Source organism: Populus trichocarpa, chromosome 1 (assembly GCF_000002775.5).
Source record: "Populus trichocarpa isolate Nisqually-1 chromosome 1, P.trichocarpa_v4.1, whole genome shotgun sequence".
In the NCBI taxonomy this organism is placed as follows: domain Eukaryota; kingdom Viridiplantae; phylum Streptophyta; class Magnoliopsida; order Malpighiales; family Salicaceae; genus Populus; species Populus trichocarpa.
The window spans coordinates 20463447-20487585 of NC_037285.2; the positions used below are offsets into that span (position 1 = coordinate 20463447).

Below are 24139 nucleotides of genomic sequence, written 5' to 3' on the forward strand. Positions count from 1 at the left end.
CATTTAAGTACTTCAATAACTATTTTCCTAAAAAGAGAGAAATAGACTTGCATGAAATCTTCAAGCTTTGACTTAGAGGAGCTAAATTGCTGAAATAAAAACTTGGATGTCGGTTTAGATGCTTCGGAACATAATTTGGACTCGTTTCTTCACGAAACCTGTTTGCTGGAAGAATTTAGTTGTAATCTTTGAAAAATAATATCTCCCTCATATGAAATATTTTTTGACTTCAATATGGAGAGTTGATAGGCCTTTGAGTCAGAAATCCAACAAAATTAAGTTTGCATCAATTGGACTTTTGTAGCTCCAGATATTCAAGTTGGAATGACCAAAGGTCAACACTAGCAGATTGCGAGATTTGACTTTGAAGGCTGTGATTTCCATGCTCTTCCTTATTTTATTTCTTGCCTTAGATTTCCAGAAAGGTATAGATGTTAGCTTTTTAATTCCACTGGAATCACTTCATTTTGACCTCTAGAGCTCACGCTCTGCACAAAACATCGACTTAAGGTCAAATCTGTCAATTACCTCCAATTTACTCCTTTTTGCATCTTTCATCCAAAACGTGCCTTCAAAACATAAAACAAAGAATTTCAAGACATTTTATATATAAAACATAAGCAAAACACTAGTTAAATGTGGGTGAAACTATCGAATAATATGGATGCATCATAGAGACTCTTAGACAATAAGTCAAGACAACAATACCCTAGATGAGATGAACTATAGCCTAAGAACACACATGGAGTAGAGCGATAATCTAACTTATGAGCATTATAAGGTCGAAGGAAGGGTAAACATAGACATCCAAAAGTATGTAAAAAAATCATAATTAGGTGCTTGACGAAGCAGACATTCAAAAGGAGATTTGTTGCGCAAAACCGGTGTAAGCATACGATTAATGGGGTAAATAGAGGTTTCAAAAGCATAAGTCCAAAATGTTAAAGGTGCCTTACACTATCCAAGAAGGGTAAGACCAGTTTCAACAATGTGACAATGACGACACTTAACAGTACCATTTTGTTCATGCGTATGTGGGCATATAAGGAGATGATGAATACCAATGGTTTTACAAAATGAATTTAATTTACGATATTCACCACCTTAGTCAGTTTGAACATATTTAATTTTTTGAGAGAATTGTCGTTCGACGAAGACTTGAAATTGATGAAATGCATTAAAGACATCAGATTTGAGGACAAAAGGATAAAACCAGATAAATTTCATATGCGCATCCATAAAAATAACAAAATAACAAAAACCATCTGAAGATAACATAAGAGTAGGGCCCCACACATCACTAAAAACAAGTTCAAGAGGAGCAAATGTTTGATGACTCGTAGGGCCTAAAGACAGACGAGATGATTTTCCTAACGGACACGTTTGACATTGAAAATTTAAAGGACGAGAAGTACAGACAACCTTTTTATTTGACGCTAAGAGACTTAGAACACGAGAGCTGGGATGATCGAGGCGATGATGCCAAACATCGATAGAGTTGGACAGAAAAGCCTGGGGAAGACACATGGCAGAGAAATCGATAAGGATATAGAGGCCATCTTTACTCTGACTGGAAAGAAGAACTGTCTTGGTTATGAGATCTGTCGCACGTGTGTGGCGTCATGACGATCGTCCACCACTCTCAAGGAAAAATTGTAAAGGTCTATCTGGCAAATATAGAGAGACAAGGAATTCTTGTCTCTTATCAGTAAAATATGGATTGAGAGTCGCCACCTAGTATTCTGGTCACTAGGAACCCTAACTGGTCTCAAAGATGGGGTACGGAGACTGGTTGCGTAAAGGGAAGGTATTAGCACCCCAACTATGCCCTACCTAAGGTAAACTGCATTGTTTTCTTGTCTGATAAAATATCAGGTTTTGGTTGCGTTTTCTAATTGTTGGTCCGTTTAAAGGGTCAAGAAAAGCCCTCCTCAATAAGGAGATTCTTATCTTAATGGGGTTAAAACTTAACCGTTCTAGCATTCGAAAAAAAGAATTTAATATCCTGAATACGTATTACGTGTAATGTCGTACCTCGGATACTAAAAGACAAACAAAATAAAATTTTTGTTGTTTTTGAAATTTTAGCCAATGTTCTCTTGACTTTAATAAACTGGTAATTAAAGTCAAAATGCATGTTAAAACATTGTTTTTTGGTGTATGAAAAACACAATATGATTTTTAGCTTTGAGACACTTGGTCGTATGCACAAAAACATTTTTTTTGTATTTTGGAAGTTTTGACGAATACCGGGAATTTGAATACCGGATTTGTATTTTTTTTGGTATAAAAATACCAACCAAATACTAAACAAAATTTAGTAAAAAAAACACGAAAAACAATTACTATTTTTCGACAAAGGAAATATTTTTTTTTTAATTGGGTCGGCATTGCCAGCCCATTAAACAGTGGGCTTCTCCACTGTTCACGTTGCAGGTGAACAGTGGAGAAGAAGACGCAGAAGAAGAAGAAGAAGAAGAAGGAGGTGGAGGAGGAGAGGGAAGAAGGTTGACCTGCGGTGGCTCACGGTGCTGCTGGTGGCAGTGGAGGTGGCAGGACGCAGCTGCTGGCGACGGTGGAGGTGCCGGCGATGATGGTTCTCACCGTTTCTTCCCCTATTTTTTTCTGTTTTTTCTTCTCTTCTTGTTCTTTTTTTTCTTTTTTCTCTCTCGGTTCTCTCCTCTCTATCCCTCTTTTTTTTCTGCCTCTTTTCTCTTGTACTTCCCCTCTTTTTATAGGCAAAAACAGGGGAGAAAGAGGACGGGGTGGCCACTATGCTGCCGCCCCTCCAACACGTGGAAAGTTTTGGGCAAGTAGGGGTCCTTGGTCGGCGTCTTTTTGAACTAAAAGGAGGAAGAAAGGCAGTGAAAATACAAGGGAACGCAGCTTCCTTCCCTTGTTTCTCTGCACGTCCAGGGGAAGAAGAAAGTCTGCAGTGCTGTTCAAAACGACACCGTTTTGGGACTTTTTTTTTTACGAACAATGCATGAAACGACGCCCTTTTTTTACAAAACATGCCATTTCATTTAAAAGGAAAAGGCGGCAAAAAAACATGTCAGAGTATAAATCAGTCCTCAATTTGTGATTTGTTCAATCAAGTCCTCAATTGCAATTTTGATTTAAAAATCAATGCAATTGCATCCCTGCCAAAAGCAAACAGCGGCCCTGAGGTTGGCTGCCTTTTTCACTTTGGTCCTTGGTCTTGAATTTATGTAATTTGACTCTCAATTGAGCAATAAACTTCTAATTTCTTCAATTTGGCCCCTGATTCGGTTTAATTACAGCCACTCTATTTATGCGCCTTTTCCAGTTTGGTCCTTGGTTTCAAATTTCTTCAATTAAGTCCCTAATTGGCCATCAAACTTCAATATTTATGCAATTAAGCCCCTATTTTGACCAAATTAACTCTCAAAAATTATAATTTGACCCCAAAGCTTTAATTTCTTCCAATTAAAGCCTAAGTTGACTTCAAAATCAAATTTTCTTGTAATCAAATCCTTCATAAATTCAATAAAACCTTCAATAAAATTTAATTGAGTCCATAAACATCTAATTTTGGACTTTTCTTCTTCAAATTGAATTTTCTTTATCAACAAGGCTCTCATCATTCAATAAAATACTGTCAAATTCTAATCTTTGTAATTTTGAACCTCCTCAGCCAATTTTTAATCATTTTTAGGGCGCTATAACATCCTCTTTTCACTGTTATATTTTTTTGATAATATTTTTTATTTTTTTTTATTTTTTTAATAGAGAAAAAAAATGTGAATTGGGGAATAACCCAAAAATGGGTTCTGACAAGATCCCTGACAAAGAAAAAAGAAGAGTGAAACTCAAAAAGACACAATTTTCTCGACAAAATTGTTGAACAGATAAGAGTCTTTTCTTAATTTTTGGAACATGTATAATATTAGACACAATAAAGGTTCGTTTCGGAGTATGCATAATTTTATGAGTTGTATTAGATATAATAAGTGCCTTACCATCACCAACATACAATTGATCATTACCAAGATAAGGGTCTGCATGTGTCATACCGGCAATGTCTGGAGTAACATGTTGATTCGCACCTGTATCGGGGAACCAAGTGACAGGATTTACTGCTGAAGCATTACTAAAGGAGAGGTTGGCCGAGGCTTGATTCCCATGATGCACAAGCTGAGAGCATTGTTGTGCAGAGTGTTCGATGTTGCTGCAAGTTGGCATCTAATCTGCCGAGACCACTTGTGTTGCCCTCCTTGTTTCTGCTGTTGTTGTAGCTCCTGGTGTTCTGCCAAGAGGAGCACCCATTATTTCCACGGTAAGGCTGGCCAAGGTACTTGTTATAATTGCTGCGAGAGTTACCTTTCTAGCCTCATCTTCTTCCTTTGCCCTGATGAGAAGAGGAGCCACTACCATTAAATCCAGTGAAGGCACGTTGTGCAGCATATGCAGAGGGAGGGTGTGAGGGTGTAGGCAGCAACGGTGCAATAGCTGGAATGGATTAAAGAGAACTCCCATGTAAAAATCCATATGTAGACAAGTGACTATGGAGCTTAGAGTACATAAGAGGCTCAGCTTTGGTCGACAGACTAGTAACCAAATCTCCAAATTCATCGCGAAGGCCCTGAAAAACATAGAGATTGAAGTCAGTGAGAGAGATAGGTTTGCCTGCTACAGCTAGTTTGTCAAATAAACCCTTAGCTTTCTGCAGGTAGAGAGTGACAGTATCATCACCTTGACGAAGATCCTGGAGAGAGCCATGTAATTGCATAATCCTAAAGTTGGATTGAGAGGCAAGGGCACGTTCTTGGGTGCTCCAAACACTTGCCAAAGTTGGGCAGTCCACCACAAGGTGAAGAACATCAATGGAGAGGGATGAGAGTAGAGCACTGAGTATGAGTTAATCTTGTTGTTTCCATGTGAGAAACGCTTGGGAAGGACCAGAACTAATATTGGCAGAGGCTGCAATAGAGTGATTGGACAGATCAAGCGGAGAAGGGCAGGAATGCGATCCATTGACAAACAAGAACACCCCTTGGCCAATCAGATATGGCTTCATCTGCATACGCCAAAATAGATAATTGAAATTGGTGAGTTCAAGGTTGATGACCTGCTGTGTATTTAAAAGGAGAATAATAGTTGTTGTCGCAGCAGAGGGAAGCATGACTGTATTGATGTTGGGAGAAGAAGCACTGACACTGGTGTTGGGAGAAGAAGGGTTGCTAGTGGTGCCAGATGCAACAAAAACCGAAGGATCCATATTGCAGAAAATGAGTAGAAAAAAAAAAACAGAAGCTGACTCTAGAGAAGTAGCAAAGAAACAGCAAAAGAACGCAGATCGTGAGGCTAATAAATAGTAGTACAACGCAGTAATTACCAACAGAAACAGTAGGACAATGAAGCAAGTAATTAACACGCTGATCGTGAGGCAGAAAGTCAGCGTTGCAGAGAAGCAGTATCGTTGCTGATGGATCAAGCGGAGAAGGGCAGTATCGTTGCTGAAGCAGTAGCAATAGAAATAATTAGAGGGGCTGCCGTTTGAAGAATAATTAGCTGATGGAGGAGTAGCAATAGACAATAATTAGCTGATGGACGATTTTGTTGCAGAGAAGCAGTAGAGGGGCTGCCGTTTGAAGAATAAATCTATTAAGAAAAATTGGCTTTGATACCAAGTTGAAACAAGAGAAGCTTAACATAATAAAATAGCCACATCTGTTATTTATATAATTAGAATAGTACATATGTTACGGTATAGCATACTACACACGATAAGTCAATACATTAATAATACAATATTTCCTCTTCTAACACATTCATAATACGGTGATATTTTATATTTATTTATGCAAATCTTGATGGAATGAAGCTGATAATTTATTTAATTATTGCACACTTAGTTTGTCAATAAATATATCAGTAAAATTATTACTGATATACCACAAACTACCGACGAGAGTTCAAAAGTTTTTTTGAAGGATGATTTTTGTTGTGAGCAGGTCGGGAAAATTAGTGTTGTGAGTTTAAATATTGAAAAAACATTCCGTCCATCATCAACAAGCGCACCAAAGTAGAAAACTATTGGCATTTGCTATTAACACGTTTTGTTCAAGAAACAATGTGGAAGAAAAAAAAGAGGATATGTTTCAAGGCACAACCACTCTATTAATTAGTAAAGATAATTCAGAATAGCAGATCCCCGATAACCAAAAAAGTTAAATGTTCTTGAACTCTTACATAGACGTATTAAAGCACGCCATTGAAGGAAGTGATGATCTGTGCATGTGGAACTGAAATTCAATCTGTGCAGCAGTAGAAGACTGTTCAGTATATCAACCACGCAGATGGCCTAACATTCTGCTAGCAGTGATGCAAGGATGGTGTGCTTTCATACACCAGAACAGGCTCCAAGGTTTTAAAATATAAGTCAGACATTCGAACACGGTTTTTAAGCACAGATCTATTTATATTCAATGATGGAAATATTGTGGGAAAATAAATTTAATTCCAAGTGTAACAGAAATAAGAAATATTGACTGAATTACAACCCAGTTTGTTGTGCAAGCTTGGCCCATTGTTAGCATACACGCAGAGTAGACAGATATCTGTGTGCATAAATCACTACCGTTAGCGGATAAACTTATGCTTAAGGAGACAATCGTTAGCATAAATCACCGCAGGACAGCTACCAGTACATGGAAAATTAATACGTGTGCTCAAAAATGGAGTTCAAAATTCAAATATGAACAGAATGATAAAGAGTGGGAAATGCATGCTATTAGTTCCATTGCCGAAGTCAAATATTATAAGATACTTCAAAGTCAAAAAAGAAAAGGTGGGGATAAAGCTTGTATTGTATTGCATATAGACAGAAACAGACAGTCCTCCACAGTACCACCACCCCACCACCGACGCCCTCCACTAAAAGAGAAACCCAAAGCACACGTTCCTTTCTATAATATTCAAGATCACCAAGTGGTACTGGGAATTTAAGAAACATTTCAAAAACCGTGTCTCGTAATTACCTTTACAATTAATGCCTCACTCTTCAAAAACCTTGTCTTGTTACCTTTCAAATGCCTATATATAGGGTTACCACTTCAAGCATTTCCAGTCAACAAAACATACTGGTTTCTCATATAGCGAGTGACACGCATAAACATACAGATACATTGAGCCGTGAGAGTATAATCTGGAAATGGCAAGTCCAAGAGTGTTAGGGACTGCTTTCCTGGTCTTGCTTATTGTAGACCTCACCCTTGCTGCTAGGACACTGCAGGCAGTCAGTGGAGGTGGAGGTGGAGGGCAGGGAGGAGGTGGTGGTGGTGGTTCTGGATCAGGACTTGGGTCAGGTTATGGTTCTGGGTCTGGATCCGGGAGCGGTGAAGGATACGGTGCTGGTGGTCGTGGAGGAGGTGGAGGCGGAGGCAGTGGCGGAGGTGGAGGTGGTGGCATTGGTGGAGGCAATGGGTCAGGTTCTGGCTATGGGTCTGGTAGCGGCTCAGGCTATGGTTCTGGTAGTGGGATAGGTGGTGGTGAAGGTGGTGGTGGTGGTGGCGGCAGTGGAGGTGGTGGCGGCGGCGGTCAGGGCTCTGGATCTGGAAGTGGGTCAGGCTATGGAAGTGGAAGTGGAAGTGGAAGCGGGAGTGGCGGTGGCAAGGGTGGAAAAGGAAGTGGAGGAGGAGGAGGAGGAGGTGGTGGTGGGGGTGGAGGATCCGGCTCCGGCTCTGGCTCAGGTTATGGCAGCGGGTCTGGTTATGGGGAGGGATATGGAGGAGGGAAAGGTAATTAAAAGCTTGCCATGAACACAGAGGTTACCTTTTCTTTTGTATTCTGAAATAAAATTGCGAAAGCTCACATGCATGCATATATTATGTTGACGAGCAATTACAAATGTGCTCTTAATGAAGTCACTTTTTAGAGTAAATTTTACTCTAAAAGTATATTTTATAGATAATCTCTCCGCGAACCTTAATAAAAAGTGAACATATCATTTCCATAAAAACAGGATTTCATCACAAAAAAGAACTTCAAATAAAATTAAAGGAAATGAGCTTGAACTTTTGAAAATTGAAAAATTCTCCCACAACCCAAGACTTGCAGTACTGTTGACTTTGCATGCAGTAGAAGAACCAAGTCACAAGTGAAAATAACTTACGACTGCCAAAAAGAATACCTATGTAAAAGTCCGACCAAAAGGTAAGTGGAGTTCAGTCATTTTCGGTATTGAAAACTACTTAATTACCTCTCTCTACCAAAATGTCACGCAGAGTTTTTGATCCCTCACCAATGGCGGCCAAAAGGCCTTTAGAAGCCGCTAAGTGAATTTTATATCCAAAGGACCACACACCAGTAGGGGTCCGCTCAACAAATATTCTGAAAAGATATAATTTCAAGAAAGCTATATATTGGCATTAATTTGCTATGAAAATTATGGGAGAAAAACAGAGAGCACAACTACTGATCTAGTAATTAGTAAAGATAATTCAGAATAGCAGATCCCCAGTAACCAAAAAAGTTAAATGCACTTATTGCACTCTTACATAGACTTATAATTAAAGTATGGCATCAAATTAAGGAAGTGATGATCTGTGCATGCATGGAAAAGGAGATGCTTATCTTTATTATCTCCGAAGCTCTCATGGCACCTTCATTAACAATTCTTGATATTGATAAGGGTTCTTAGAGTTAGAAGTGAAGAGAGAATGCGAGACCCAAAATCTGAGGCTAATGCTAACAACATTTTGAGGGCTATAATTCCTGCTTGTGACCCAGCTAGAGCAGGTAAAGCTCAAATTAAGTTAAAAGGCTGTTAGGTACATTCTATAACATGCCCTTTCAAGCTGAAAGTGGATGATTGACTTGAAGCTTGAATCGAAAAGTAATAAATGGAGCAGTAGGAAGTGGCTTAATAACAACATTGGCAAGTTGATCGTGAGAGGAGATAAAGCGAATCTGAATTTCTTTCTTCGCAACTCTGTCTCGTACAAAATGGTAGTCAACCTCAACCACTACCAGAAAATTTGAGAAAACCAACGGAATTACCTGCGAAATGTTTTGTGTGTTCTAGTCTTTTGAGTGTAGGCCAAAGATGAGATTCCTCAACATGTTCAGTTCTCATAGTAGTATTGTGGAGTGATTTCATGTTTAAAGAAAAAATATTATTAGAACTCATTTTAACAGCTATTCTGCGACTTGTTTTCTTATTATAAATCTCACTTTGTTCTTTATAAAAAATCTACTTATAACATTTTTTCATCATTTGTTCTACACTCAAAAGATTCTGACCTAGGAGAGTAAAACATATCATGAATATATTACTGATGAATGTTCTCTTGATATCTCTGTTTGTTGGATTTTCAATTCCCTACATCCCGTTTGTTCTTGGGAAGTCGTTGATTTTTTATATATTTTTCTTGTTTACATTTTATCCTCGATTTGTTTAATTAATTTTGTTGTTGTTATTACAGTTGAGGAGGTTGATCTCTTCGAGAACATGCAGCAATGGAAGCACTGTCTACTTCAAAGAAACTCTTCGTAAGCCATGTGCTAGCATTTTTCGCCGCATTTGAAGGGATTGTTTTGGAAGATTTGGCTGCAAGATTTACAAATACGTGCAAATTCTGGAGGTGAATTTCTAGGCTAAGCTCCTAAGAAGCTTTTGTTACCTTTTCAAAGTTCATTTATAGGTGTATTCATGCTCTATCTGTATTTGTATCTCATTTTAGTTATCATATTTGCTTCAAATTGTCTATCGTGTGTCGAATTGAAGCACCCAATACTGCTTCTGACAATTTATGACCACTTCATTTTCATTATAAACGTATTCTTTACTGTATCGGTATAGACATGGATGCTTATTTTGATCAATCAGCTTCTGGTTTTTCCAATTTGTGTTTGTAATACAAAAGTGACAAGTGCCAAAAAAAATAATTTATATATATATGCTTTTATTCTTTTACACTATGTTTTTTAATGTATTTTGAATTTATTTGAGCTTATTGGAAGTTACTTTTATAAGTTTGACATGCCTAAAAGACTTTTGTGAATTAATTGCTAAAAGATAAGAATTTTTGTATTTTATGTTTTAGATCTTGTTTCTTATGACAGGTTTTTCACTTAATTATAATTTCAGGATATAAATGTTGCCTGAATCAAAGTTAAAATATACATATCAAGCTTTCCAGGATGATATCATGAACAGAAATCCTAATTCATTTGGATCTTTAATCAAACCTACAAAATCGAGCTGAAATTCTACTTGCAACAGGATTTTCTACTTTCACACTATAGATTCAAATGAGCATATTTTAAGCTTCATATATCAAAATCATGCAATTCAAAAGCCCAAAATCATCTACACATCTAGGAATACAACTTTTATGAAGGATGTCAAGTCAGATAAAATCATTTTGAAGGCAAAAATTTAGGCACAAGCTGAAGGACAAGATTGGTCTCCTAACTTCTGCATGTTATACTACCTTGAAAATGCTAAGTTGACCGAGTGCATGACATGTGGACATTCCCGTTACAAACCCAGAACTGGTAGAGGGAAGACTCTTGTGGCATATAAAAAACTTAGATCCTTCCCAATCACACCTAGACTGCAGAGGTTATTCATGTCACCAAGGACTGCTGAGCACATGACATGGCACCAATCTATGATGAAACCCCTTGGTTTAGGATACCAGAAAATTGACATGCGCCCTAACTTTTGCATGTTATACTACCTTGAAAATGCTAAGTTGACCGAGTGCATGACATGTGGACATTCCCGTTACAAACCCAGAATTGGTAGAGGGAAGACTCTCGTGGCATATAAAAAACTTAGATCCTTCCCAATCACACCTAGACTGTAGAGGTTATTCATGTCACCAAGGACTGCTGAGCACATGACATGGCACCAATCACATCATGCGGTTGATGGAGTGATGGTGCATCCTTCTAACGGTGAAGCCTGGAAACACTTTAACAGTGTGCATCCTCACTTTTCAGCTGAATCAAGGAACGTGTGTCTTGGGTTGTGTACAGATGGATTCAACCCATTCGGGTCATTTGATGCTCCTTATTCTTGTTGGCCGGTCATCCTGACGGTTTATAACTTGCCACCGGGGATGAGGCCGAAGTTCATGTTTTTATCTATGGTAATACTAGGTCCGAGCAGTCCGGGGCGGAATAGAGATGTTTGTCTTCATCTGTTGATTGATGAGTTGACGCAGTTGTGGTCCTCTGGAGTTTTGACTTATGACATGTCGAGGAAACAGAATTTTGTTATGAGAGCGGCTTTGATGTGGACTATCAATGATTTCCCAGCTTATGGAATGGTTTATGGTTGGAGCACGCATGGAAAGCTAGCATGTTCATACTGTATAGAGAACAACAAGGCATTCACGCTAACAAACGGGGGTAAAGTTTTTTTTTTTTACTGTCACCGTCGTTTCTTGCCACCGAATCACAGGTACAGAAAGAATAGAAATGATTTCTTTGTTGGCAGAGTTGAAAAGGATGTTGCACCCCCGCGTCTTTCCTGTGAAGAATTGCTTGATGTTGTATCAGAGTACGGTGACATTGTGTTTGGTCTCTAATCAAGTAAGTAGAAGTTTCTTGGTTTTGGTTTGACCCATAACTAGATGAAGCAAAGTATCTTTTAGGAGCTTCCTTATTGGAAGACCAATCTTCTCCGCCATAACCTTGACGTCATGCACATTGAAAAGAACATGTTTGAGAACATTTTCAACACCGTCATGGATGTGAAGGGGAAGACAAAGGACAACATCAAGGCTAGATTGGATGTAACACTGTTCTGTAACCGTAAAAATATGGAGTTGGTTTGTGATGGGTCACGGGTCGCAAAACCAAGAGCAAACTTCATGTTAGAGAAAAACGCACAACTACTAGTCTACAAATGGCTTAAGAGTCTGCGTTTCCCCCGATGGAGATGCCTCGAACATATCAAGGCTGGTTAATACGAAGGAATGCAGATTATATGGAATGAAGAGTCATGACTGCCATGTGTTTATGCAAACACTCATCCCATTAGCTTTTCATGATTTGTTGCCAAATGGGATATGGGATGCACTAACGGAGATCGGTCATTTCTTTAGAGATATATGCTCCAGCAAATTGAATGTTGATCACATTCACAGGCTTGAAACGAATATCGTTGAGACAATATGCAAACTTGAGATGATATTCCCTCCATCATTTTTTGACTCAATGGAGCATCTACCCGTACATTTACCATTTGAGGTAAAAGTTGGAGGACCGGTCCAGTACAGATGGATGTATCCATTTGAGAGGTTAGATATTACAGTTGCTATGTAATTCATAATTAATTTTTATTTTATTTTTTTTAATTGATAAATTTTGATTATATATATGTATGTATATATATATATGCGGGTACTTGTTCAATCTTAAAAAAAAGGTTAAGAACAAGGCGCATGTTGAGGCGTCAATATGTGAGGCCTATATTGTTGAGGAGATCTCAACATTTATCTCATACTATTTCGAACCTCATTTGAGAATGAGGATCAACCGTGTTCCACGACATGATGATGGTGGTGAAGTGCCTTCAAGTGGGAACTTGTCAATATTCTCCAATCCTGGACGACCCACACCTAAAAATGTCGTGAGTGGAAGATATTTGTCTGAAATAGAGTTCAAAGCACACAATTATGTCCTATTTAACTGTGATGAGCTGACACCTTTTATTAAGTAAGTAAATATTCGACTTAAACTTTGTCAAGAGTGTACTATTTATGTTTTGTGATACCATAAACAAATATAATTTGGAACAACCTTGCAGGCAACATCGACGATACTTACTGTCCAATAACTCACAGCTGACCAAATCCCAGATCTTTCAATTACAAGATGAACAATTTGCCACATGGTTTAGAACACATGTAAGTCCTATCACAAACTCATTATATCTTGCAATGTAATTAACTGTACGTCAATATTACATAATATTCGTTTATTGATTATTGTTGTATTTAATATACAAGGTTTATCAAATGGGAGGTAGTGCTGTTATTTCACTGTCTTTACTAGGCCTAAGCCCTGAAAGAAAAGTCAAGTGATATAATGGGTATTTTGTCAATGGATATGTCTTTCATACTGAAGAATACGGGCATGCAAGAAAGACATACAACAGCGGTGTTTGTATTAAGGGATCGACTTCTAGTGAGTTTGAAGTTGACTACTACGGTAAATTGGAAGAGGTCATCGAACTGCAATATCATAGCGAGTAGAATAAAGTGTTTTTATTCAAATGCTATTGGTATGACACAACTGACAGAGGAATCAGAGTAGATCCTCACTATGGTCTCGTTGAAATCAACTCAAAAGCTAGACATCGCAACGTAAACGATGTCTTTGTTTTCGCAAAGCAATGCCAACAAGTTTATTACACATATACCCCTTCCTTTAGAAAGGATCGATCAAGAGTTGATTGGTTATCCGTTTTAAAAACAAAACCCAGGGGTCGTGTCGAGGTTGTTCATGATGAGAACGAAGACACAAGTGTGATAGATGAAGTCTTTCAAGCTAGTGAGTTGGTTGAACCATACCGAGTTGCTCCTTCGATTGACTTAAAAGAAAATTTAGATTTTTGTGTTTTCAACGATAGTCTTGTTGATGTTGTCGTAGAAGAGTTGAATGTTGTTTTGAGCTCTACTAGTGGACTAGAGAATGTTGATGAAGAAGATGATAACCATATTGAAGAGTGCGATGAAGCTGATGATAACAATTCAATTAAGGACGAAGATGAAAATTCTGACTAAACATGTTGTAAAGCCTTATTTTTATAATGTAATATTTTGGAAAATGAAATATTTATTCTTCTTTAATTGCCAGCTCTTGTTATTGTGTTGTGTGTGCTGTAAGTTTGCAATTCAAGATTTTGTGCAGGAGGATAAACAAAAATACATGGAGCTGTTGTAGAAATATTGACAGTTTCACCGACGGGTACAGCGACGGAATGGTACCCATCGGTATTTTATCGAGAGTTGAAAAACATTTACGAAATTGTGCCACAATCACCGACAGCAATACTGACGAAATGGTACCTGTCGATATTATACCGAGAGTTGAAAAACAATTATGGAATTGTGCCACAATAACCGACGGACTGGAACCCGTCGGTATTTTACCGAGAGTTGAAAAAAATTTATGGTCCGTGCCACAATCACCGACGGGTACACCGACAAATTCACTGACGGTTGGCATACATCCCGAAGCGCACGCCTGTCAGAGGCCTGGTCAGTCTGCACGTTTATCGACGAAGTTGCCGACGTCACGTTTACCGACGGATCGAAAAGTCTGGTGGGATTTTTGAAATTTTTGGTGCGAATATCAATTAATTACCGATGGAATTTAATGCCACTGACAATAATAAATGTTCCGTCAGTAATACCGTCGGAAAAATTGCTATATAAAACCCCCCTCCCCCCATTTGGTTTATTTTTTCTCTCGACTCTTCATTTCTATTTCTCTTTTCCTCTCCGTTTGTATTTAGTTTTTGGAAGAGGTTTTATTGTTTTTGTGGTAGTTTTAAACACATTAAAAGGTATGTATTCTTCTTTCTTTATCTTTGTATTTTTTTATTTTAATTATGATTATTTTTTTGGTGTTCTTTGTTTTGTGTATTGTTTGTAGATTAAATTTTCAAATCAACACACTATTAAGGTAAGCATTTTTTATTCCTAAATTTATTTTGAATTGATGTAGTGTTTTTTAGTTTTGTGTATTGTTTGTTTTGTGTTTAGGATGTCTTGTGTAGTGTTCTTTAGTTTTTTTCATTTTATTTATTAATTTTATGATATTATTGTTTGTATTGCCATAATTGTTATTGTTGAATTTATGTTTTAAATGTTAATTGAAATATAGAATTAAATTTAATTAGTTTATCTTAATTTTAGGATATTATTGTTTGTTATGTTGTTTATTATTTTGATTAATTTTAATTGTTATTTATGAATTTGTATTGATGTTAGTTGAAAATATATAAATGTTAGGTTGTATAGAGTTGATTTTGCAATATTTGTGTAATTATCAATATTTGTAGGTATGAAAACTGTGGGTAGTCTCTAATATAGTGGAGGTGCTGTCGAATTTTTTTAAATGATTGAAAATTCATGGTTCGGTGACCACGCACACCGGCGACTCCGTCCCGTTCAGCGCACATGGAAAGCGGATGGTAAGATTAATTTTAATGAAATATATCGTTTATTAATTTGTCGTTGCTTATAAATATATTTAACTTGCAATCTATTTTTTCCTAACAGGCTGCGTCTCTTGGACGTGAGCCGAGTCCAATGGAGCTGTTTGTGGAGACGCATGTGCGGAGTCAAGACCGCCAAAAGGGGGTGCAACAATTCGTGGACAACCGTGCTCAGCACTTCGTGGTATGTTCGTTCAATCATTTTATTTAGTAAGTTATTATTTTCTTGAATTGAATATGATGATTTTTTAAAAAATTTTCAGGAGACCTATAATAGCCGGTTGAGGGAGAGATATGGGGACGATCCTTCGACCCATCCGAATTTTGATTCGGATTTGTGGATGGAGGTGGGATCGTTTGGTGGACCCGAAAAAAATCAGGTCTACGGGCTCTCCAACACTATGGCTAAAAACTTGCGGTCTGCACGTAGTGTCTCAACCAATGGGAGCTCTCCATTAGTATTGAGCACCTAGTCTAAGGAGTTCATGGCTTTGAAACAACAATATGAACAACTCTCGACGAATTATGATCAGCTCCGTCAAATGGTCATGGAGATTAGATCAAGGATGGGTGATGATACATGTGCAGCTCCTTTTTGGCCGTACGGTCCCGGAAACAACCAGCCTCCTCCTCCTCCTCCTCCTCCTCTAGCTTCGCCGCTATCCTAGTTTAATTTTGTTTTTTAAACACCTTAAATTTGTAATGAATATTTGGATGAATATTATTTAACATTATTTTTATATTTTTAATGTTTAATACAAATTTATTTGTTTATTAAGCTTTTTTACTATTAATAAGTTATTTTTTATATATATTTTAAATACATACCGACGGCTTTACCGACGGATCCCGGCCGTCGGTATTTTACTAAGAGTTGCCAAACAATTACCACCCATGCCATAATTACCGACGAACATATTCCGTTGGTGTTTACCATTATTATTACCGATGGCATATTTCCGTCAGTATTTGACAGAGTTCTGAAACATTTACTGCCATGCCACCATCACCGACGGATAGTCTGTCGGTGATTACTGTTGAAAATGTAGATGGATGTATTTCGTCGGTAATGTTCTCGCAGGAATTTTTTATTGCCACGCGTCACCGTCTGTAAGACCTTCGGTAGTTGGTTTTTTTATTTCCGACATAATTAGCGACAGAATGGGGAATTACCGATGATTAGTATCCCGACAGATGGATTCCGTCGGTAATAATTTTACCGACGGATGTCATGCCTTACACCGACGGAATTAATCCGTCGGTAAAACTATTTAATGGTGTAACGAATGTGTTTAGTACGAGCATGAAAGATAGAATTTGCAGATAAATAAGTAGCGCCGAGATTATCACACCAAATAGTAGGAGCAAAAGCAGAGCGAATCTGCAGATCACTCAATATATAATAAAGCCAGATAACCTCAGCAGTGCCATTTGCCAAGACTTTATACTCAGCCTCGATGGAGGGGCGAGCAACGGTGCGTTGCTTGCTTGATTTCCATGATATCAGAGTCTGACCAAAGAAGACAAGATAACCACCTGTGGATTTTTGATCATTAATACTACCTGCCCAATCTGTATCTGTAAAGCCATGTAGATCAAATGAGGAACTGCGAGTGATATGTAAGCCATAAATAGCCATACCCCGTAGATAACGCAGAATGCGTTTAACAGCACCCCAATGAGAATCTGTAGGAGCATGCATAAACTGACAAACTCTGTTAACTGCAAAACCACTACGCCATTATACAGTTTTACCGACGGATTAATTCCGTCGGTATAAGGAACACAAATTGTCGGTAATAATTTTACCGATGGTATCTCCGACAGATTTAGTCCGTCGGCGTCATGAGCGTCGGTAATTATAATTCCGTCGCCATTTCTGTCGGTAATAAAAAAAACCAATACCGACGGAACTGCCGACGGAATTACAGACGGATAAGCGCGCCAAAATAAAATTCCCGCCACCAAGTTACCGACGGAATATTTCCGTCTGTAAAATTCAACGATAATTACCGACGGAATAGCCATCGGTAACATTCAATGGTAATTACCGACGGAATATCCATCGGTAGCAAACACGGTATTCCGACGGAATATCCGTCGGTGATTGGGGCACGGCCGTAAATATTGTAAACGATACTAAAATACCGACGGACAAATTCTCTCTGTAAATCCGTCGGTATAAATTTAAAATATTTTAAAAAAATTATTAATTAACAGTTAAAAACTTATAACCAAATAAATTTTCATTAGACATTAAAAATGTAAAATTAATGTTAAATAATATTCATCGAAATATTCATTACAAATTTAATGCTTTTAAAAAAAATTAAACTAATTAAAATAGCGGCGGAGCTGGAGGAGGAGGAGGAGGAGGCTGGTTATTGCTGGGACCGTGCGGCAAAAAAAAAGGAGCACATGGATCATCACCCATCTTTGATCTAATCTCCGTGACCATTTGATGGAGCTGAGCATAATCCGTCGAGAGGCTTTCATATTGTTGTTTCAAGGCTAAAAACTCCTCTGACTGGGTGCTTGATACTGATGGAGAGCTCCCAACGGTTGAGACACTACGGGCCGACCGTAATTTTTCGGCCGTCGTGTTGGAGAGCCCGTAGACCTGATTTTTATCGGGTCCACCAGACGATCCGACCTCCATCCACAAATCCGGATCGAAATTTGGTTGGGTCAAAGGATCGTCCCCATATCTCTCTCTCAACCGGCTATTATAGGTCTCCTGATTTTTTTAAAAAAAAAATCATCATATTCAATTCAAGAAAATAATAACTTACAAAATAATTTGATTGATCGAACATACCACAAAATGCTGAGCACGGTTGTCCACGTACTGCTGCACCCCCTTTTGGCGGTCTTGACTCTGCACGTGCGTCTCTAGAAATAGCTCCATTGGACTCGGCTCACGTCCAAGAGACGTAGCCTGTAAGGAAAAAAAAGATTGCAAGTGAAATATATTTATAAGCAACAACAAATTAATTAACGATATATTTCATTTAAAATAATCTTACCATCCGCTTCGCATGTGCTCTGAACGGGACGGAGCCGCCGGTGTGCGTGGTCACCGAACCATGAATTTCCCGGTTTCGGTTGACGGCTCCAGATTGTGAGCGTCGTGAGAACCGCTCAGACGTCACGTGCTCAATATATGCCGCCCATATATCTCCCGAGATGAATGGCGGTTTAAATTCCCGCCAAACTGCCACCTCATTCCAGCCTTCAAGACCGTTGTCCCTCGCATATCTTTTCGCCTTTTTTTGAGTGTCATACCAAAAATCACGCAACCTACATCCATAGTAACTAATTAGAATTTAGAACATAAAATTATAAATCAAAAATAAATATTATTTTCGATGTTACCTAGTTGCCGCGTGATTCTCCCATACTCTCCTGACAACATTGTTGTCCGTGCTATCCCACTCAAATTTATTCTGTATATATAAATAATTCATTGAAAATAAAAATAGTACAAGATATAAAATTAAAAAAATTATTTATTAAAAATAAACTGGAAATTAAAAATTAACACCTACCTGAAATCGCCGAAACCAGGCATCGATATTAGGTCTCCACTCAGGATGTCTGGAGACCTGACTCCATTGAAACAATGGAATCTCCATTGACGATTTCATCGCCATTGTAATTGTCCTGGCAGCCTCAATGTTTGTGAACCTTAAATTAAATAATAAAAAATTAATTATTTGTTCATAAATTATCTTATAAGTATTAAAAAAAAACTAAAACCTAAACAAACTTACATTGAGAGGTCATCCTTCCATTGTGCCTGGTACTTGCGGGTGAATTGACCTCGCTGTGAAGGCACGCCGCTTCTGCGCTGTGAAACCGCGGTAGAAGAGGAAGCATCACACGGTGGCGCAGATGCCAAATCGCCGTGATCAGCACCTAAGGAGATGTCCTCCTCGCTGCTGGAAGAACTATGTGCAACCGTCTGCTGACGACGTGTTGTAGATTTCATTCGACGCATCTACACAAATGTATATGAATTATTACATAAATTAACTTTAATTATTTTTTAAAAAATTCAGCAGCACCTCCTTTACACTACAAGATTTAACAGTTTTACCGACGGAATTTTTCCGTCGGTGTAAGACACATATTCCGTCGGTAATTAATTTTCCGACGGAAATGCTCCGTTGGTGAATCTTTCGTCGGTAATTTTTTTTCCGTCGGTAAATCCGTTGGTAAAAAAAAAAAATTATCCGTTTCATTTTGTCGGTATATCCCTCGGTAAGAATATTTTTTATTACCAACGGATTTACCGACGGAATTACCGATGGAATTTCCGTCGGTAATTCCGTCGGTAATTATTTAAAAACATTTTAAAAAAATTCATTTTATAAAATTATAAAATAATTAAATTAGCATAAATTAACACTGTATAATATATACTCAAAATGCTTGGAAAAAAGAATAAGAAAATCAACCCAAACAAATTTGCAACAAATAAATAAAACGAAAAAATAAATTCAACTAAAAAAATTCATATGAAAAAAATAAAGTTGCAATTGCTAAAAATTTAAAAATCCTATAAATAAATCAACTAAAAATTGATCTCATATGAAAAAAAAATCTCACAACAACATTTATACAATTATTAAGAAAAAAAACAATTAAAAATAAAATAAAAAACAAATATAGTGAAAAAAATCATGAAAGAAGAAGAAAAAAGAAAAATCTTACCTTAATGTAGTTGCAAGTGAAGATAAGGAGAGAAAAAAAATTTCGTTAAGCATATTAATTAAAAAAAAAACTAAGAGGATAAAAGAAGAAAGAAGAAGAAGACATACCCAAGCATGGAGGAAAAGAGAAGGAGATGAGGAGAGAAAAGAAGAGAAAGAAATATATATTGATGTTTTTTACATATAGTGAAGAAGAAGAAGAAGAAGAAGAAGAAGAAGTAGAAGTACAACAAGAAAAAGAATAATAAGGAGAAGAAATGAGTCTGTCTCTTGTGAAATAAGGGGATTCAGGCTTTTTATTGGGGCTCGTTACCGACGGATTTACCGACGGATAATTGAATATTAATATTTTTTAATTATTCCGTCGGTAATTCCATCGGTAATATTTAATTTAAATTTTCAATTTCGTAAAATTTTTTCAGAAACCGCCAACAATTACCGATGGTTTTTCAATCCGTCGGTGATTCCGTCTGTAATATTTAAATGAAAATTTTAAATTAATTGAATTTTTTCAGAAAACCGCCAAATAACACTCTCTGAAAAATACCGACGGAATTTTCCGTCGGTGATTCCCTCTGTAATTGACATGATGAACAATGTTCACAGTTTACCGACGGAATGACCGAAGGAATTTACCGACGGAATTTTCCGTCGGTAATTCTGTCGGTAAAAATGAAACGTCATCTTTTTTTTTTGCTTTGTTTTAAATTTTTTCCCACGGTAATTCCGTCGGTATATACCGAGGGAATATTTCCGTCGGTAAAATCCCTCGAAAATTTACCGACGAAAATATTCCCTCGGTATTTCCGTTTGTATTTATCAATTTTCTGGTAGTGTTATACTAGAGATTACCCACAGTTTTCAAACCTGCAATATTTGCAATAACCACAATCCATATAATCTCCATCAACATCATATATACAACCTAATATCATTAGGAATTCAATCATTAATAAAAATTCGGCAGCACCTCCCCTATATTGGAGACTACCCACAGTTTTCAAACCTGCAATCTTTACAATAACCACAATCCATATAATCTCCATCAACATCATATATACAACCTAATATCATTAGGAATTCAATCATTAATAAAAATTCGGCAGCACCTCCCCTATATTGGAGACTACCCACAGTTTTCAAACCTGCAATCTTTACAATAACCACAATCCATATAATCTCCATCAACATCATATATACAACCTAATATCTATACCAATTCAACAATAACAATTATTCCAATACAAACAATAATATCCTAAAATTAATATAAACTAATTAAATTTAATTCTATATTTCAATTCACATTTATAACATAAATTCAACAATAACAATTATTCCAATACAAACAATCATATCCTAAAATTAATATAAATTAATTAAATTTAATTCTATATTTTAATTCACATTTATAACATAAATTCAAGAATAACAATTATTCCAATACAAACAATCATATCCTAAAATTAATATAAATTAATTAAATTTAATTCTATATTTCAATTCACATTTATAACATAAATTCAAGAATAACAATTATTCCAATACAAACAATCATATCCTAAAATTAATATAAAGTAATTAAATTTGATTCTATATTTCAATTCACATTTATAACATAAATTCAACAATAATAATTATTCCAATACAAACAATAATATTCTAAAATTAATATAAACTAATTAAATTTAATTCTATATTTCAATAACACTAAACAAAACATCCTAAATACAAAACAAACAATACATGAATTCAAAATAAATTTTGGAATAAAAAATGCTTACCTTAATAGTGTTGATTTTTAGATTTTATCTATAAAAATACACAAAACAAAAAACACCAAAAAAATAATGATAATTAAAATAAAAAAATATAAAGATAAAGAAAAACCATTACATACTTTTTAATATGTTGAAAACTATCACCAAAACAATCAAATCTCTTCCAAAACTTAAACTAAAAACCGGGAGGAGAAGAAATAGAGATGAGAGCATTAAATGTTGTCGGTGGCATTTATTTCCGTCGGTAATTCCGACGGGAAATAAATTGAAATGCGCACCAAAATTTTTGAAAGTGCCGCCTTTTGTTTTTATCCGTCGGTAATTCCGTCGAAAATTACCGACGGAAATTTACCGCCGACAATTCCGTCGGTAATAGTGACTCTGACAGGCGCTTCGGGATGTGTAATTTCCGTCGGTGATTACCGTCGGTAAGTCCGTCGGAAATTGTGGCAAAAGCCCATAATTTTTTTCAAAGTCTTTGTGAGATACCGAAGGAACTATTCCGTCGGTGATGCCGTCGGTGATTGCCCGTCGGTGATTGCGTCAGAAATGCCGTCGGTGATGCCGTCGGAAATTGTGGCAAAAGCCCGTAATTTTTTTCCAACTCTCTGTGAGATACGGACGAAACTATTCCGTCGGTGATTGCCGTCGGTGATTGCCCGTCGGTTATTCCGTCAGAAATGCCGTCGGAAATTGTGGCAAATGCCCGTAATTTGTTTCCAACTCTCTGTGAAATACCGACGACACTATTCCGTCGGCGACGTCCGTCGGTAAAACAGTCAATATTAATGCAACTTCTACATAAATTTTCTTCTATCCTCCTGCACACTTAGATCACACACAGCACAATAACAGGAGCTAACAATTAAAAAAGAATAAATATTTCATGTTCCAAAATATTACGTTATACAAATAAGGTTTTACAGCATGTTTAGTCAGAATTTTCATCTTCATCCTCAATTGAATTGTTATCATCCGCTTCATCGCGCTCTTCAATGTGGTTATCATCTTCTTCATCAATATTTTGTACTGCACTAGTAGAGCTCAAAACGGCATTCAACTCCTCTACATCAACATCAACAAGACTATCGTCGAAAACACGAAAATTCAAATTTTCTTCTAAGTCAATCGAAGGAGCAACTCGGTATGGTTCAACCAACTCACTAGCTTGAAAGACTTCATCTATCACACCTGTGTCTTCGTTCTCATCCTGAACAACCTCGACACGACCCCTGGGTTTTGTTTTTAAAACGGATAACCAATCAACTCTTGATCGGTCCCTTCTAAAGGAAAGGGTGTATGTGTAATAAACTTGTTGGCATTGCTTTGCGAAAACAAAGACGTCGTTTACGTTGCGGTGTCTAGCTTTTGAGTTGATTTCAACGAGACCATAGTGAGGATCTACTCTGATTCCTCTGTCAGTTGTGTCATACCAATAGCATTTGAATAAAAACACTCTATTCTGCTCGCTATGATATTGCAGTTCCATGACCTCTTCCAATCTACCGTAGTAGTCAACTTCAAACTCACTAGAAGTCGATCCCTTAATACAAACACCGCTGTTGTATGTCTTTCTTGCATGCCCGTATTCTTCAGTATGAAAGACATATCCATTGACAAAATACCCATTATATCACTTGACTTTTCTTTCAGGGCTTAGGCCTAGTAAAGACAGTGAAATAACAGCACTACCTCCCATTTGATAAACCTTGTATATTAAATACAACAATAATCAATAAACGAATATTATGTAATATTGACGTACAGTTAATTACATTGCAAGATATAATGAGTTTGTGATAGGGCTTACATGTGTTCTAAACCATGTGGCAAATTGTTCATCTTGTAATTGAAAGATCTGGGATTTGGTCAGCTGTGAGTTATTGGACAGTAAGTATCGTCGATGTTGCCTGCAAGGTTGTTCCAAATTATATTTGTTTATGGTACCACAAAACATAAATAGTACACTCTTGACAAAGTTTAAGTCGAATATTTACTTACTTAATAAAAGGTGTCAGCTCATCACAGTTAAATAGGACATAATTGTGTGCTTTGAACTCTATTTCAGACAAATATCTTCCACTCACGACATTTTTAGGTGTGGGTCGTCCAGGATTGGAGAATATTGACAAGTTCCCACTTGAAGGCACTTCACCACCATCATCATGTCGTGGAACACGGTTAATCCTCATTCTCAAATGAGGTTCGAAATAGTATGAGATAAATGTTGAGATCTCCTCAACAATATAGGCCTCACATATTGACGCCTCAACATGCGCCTTGTTCTTAACCTTTTTTTTAAGATTGAACAAGTACCCGCATATATATATATATACATACATATATATAATCAAAATTTATCAATTAAAAAAAATAAAATAAAAATTAATTATGAATTACATAGCAACTGTAATATCTAACCTCTCAAATGGATACAT

The 24139-nt window shown here is 36.9% G+C and overlaps 1 protein-coding gene across 15 annotated transcripts in view; it reads left to right on the top strand.

The window, feature by feature from the left end:
• The window catches only part of LOC112323555 (glycine-rich cell wall structural protein 2), a 224948-nt gene that overhangs the window by 179721 nt on the left and 21088 nt on the right, over positions 1-24139 (top strand). For 4 of the 15 annotated variants that reach the window (XM_052452149.1, XM_052452153.1, XM_024582137.2 and 1 more), the window contains one exon: positions 7395-7936. The exons of 6 other annotated variants lie outside the window; for them this stretch is intronic. In XM_052452149.1, the coding sequence (XP_052308109.1) occupies positions 7395-7771 (377 nt within the window). In that variant the 3' untranslated portion in view covers positions 7772-7936. Of the gene's footprint in view, positions 1-6720; positions 7299-7394; positions 7937-24139 lie in introns of those variants that run through there. 5 more of the 15 variants (XM_052452193.1, XM_052452171.1, XM_052452170.1 and 2 more) reach the window with 2 other exon arrangements.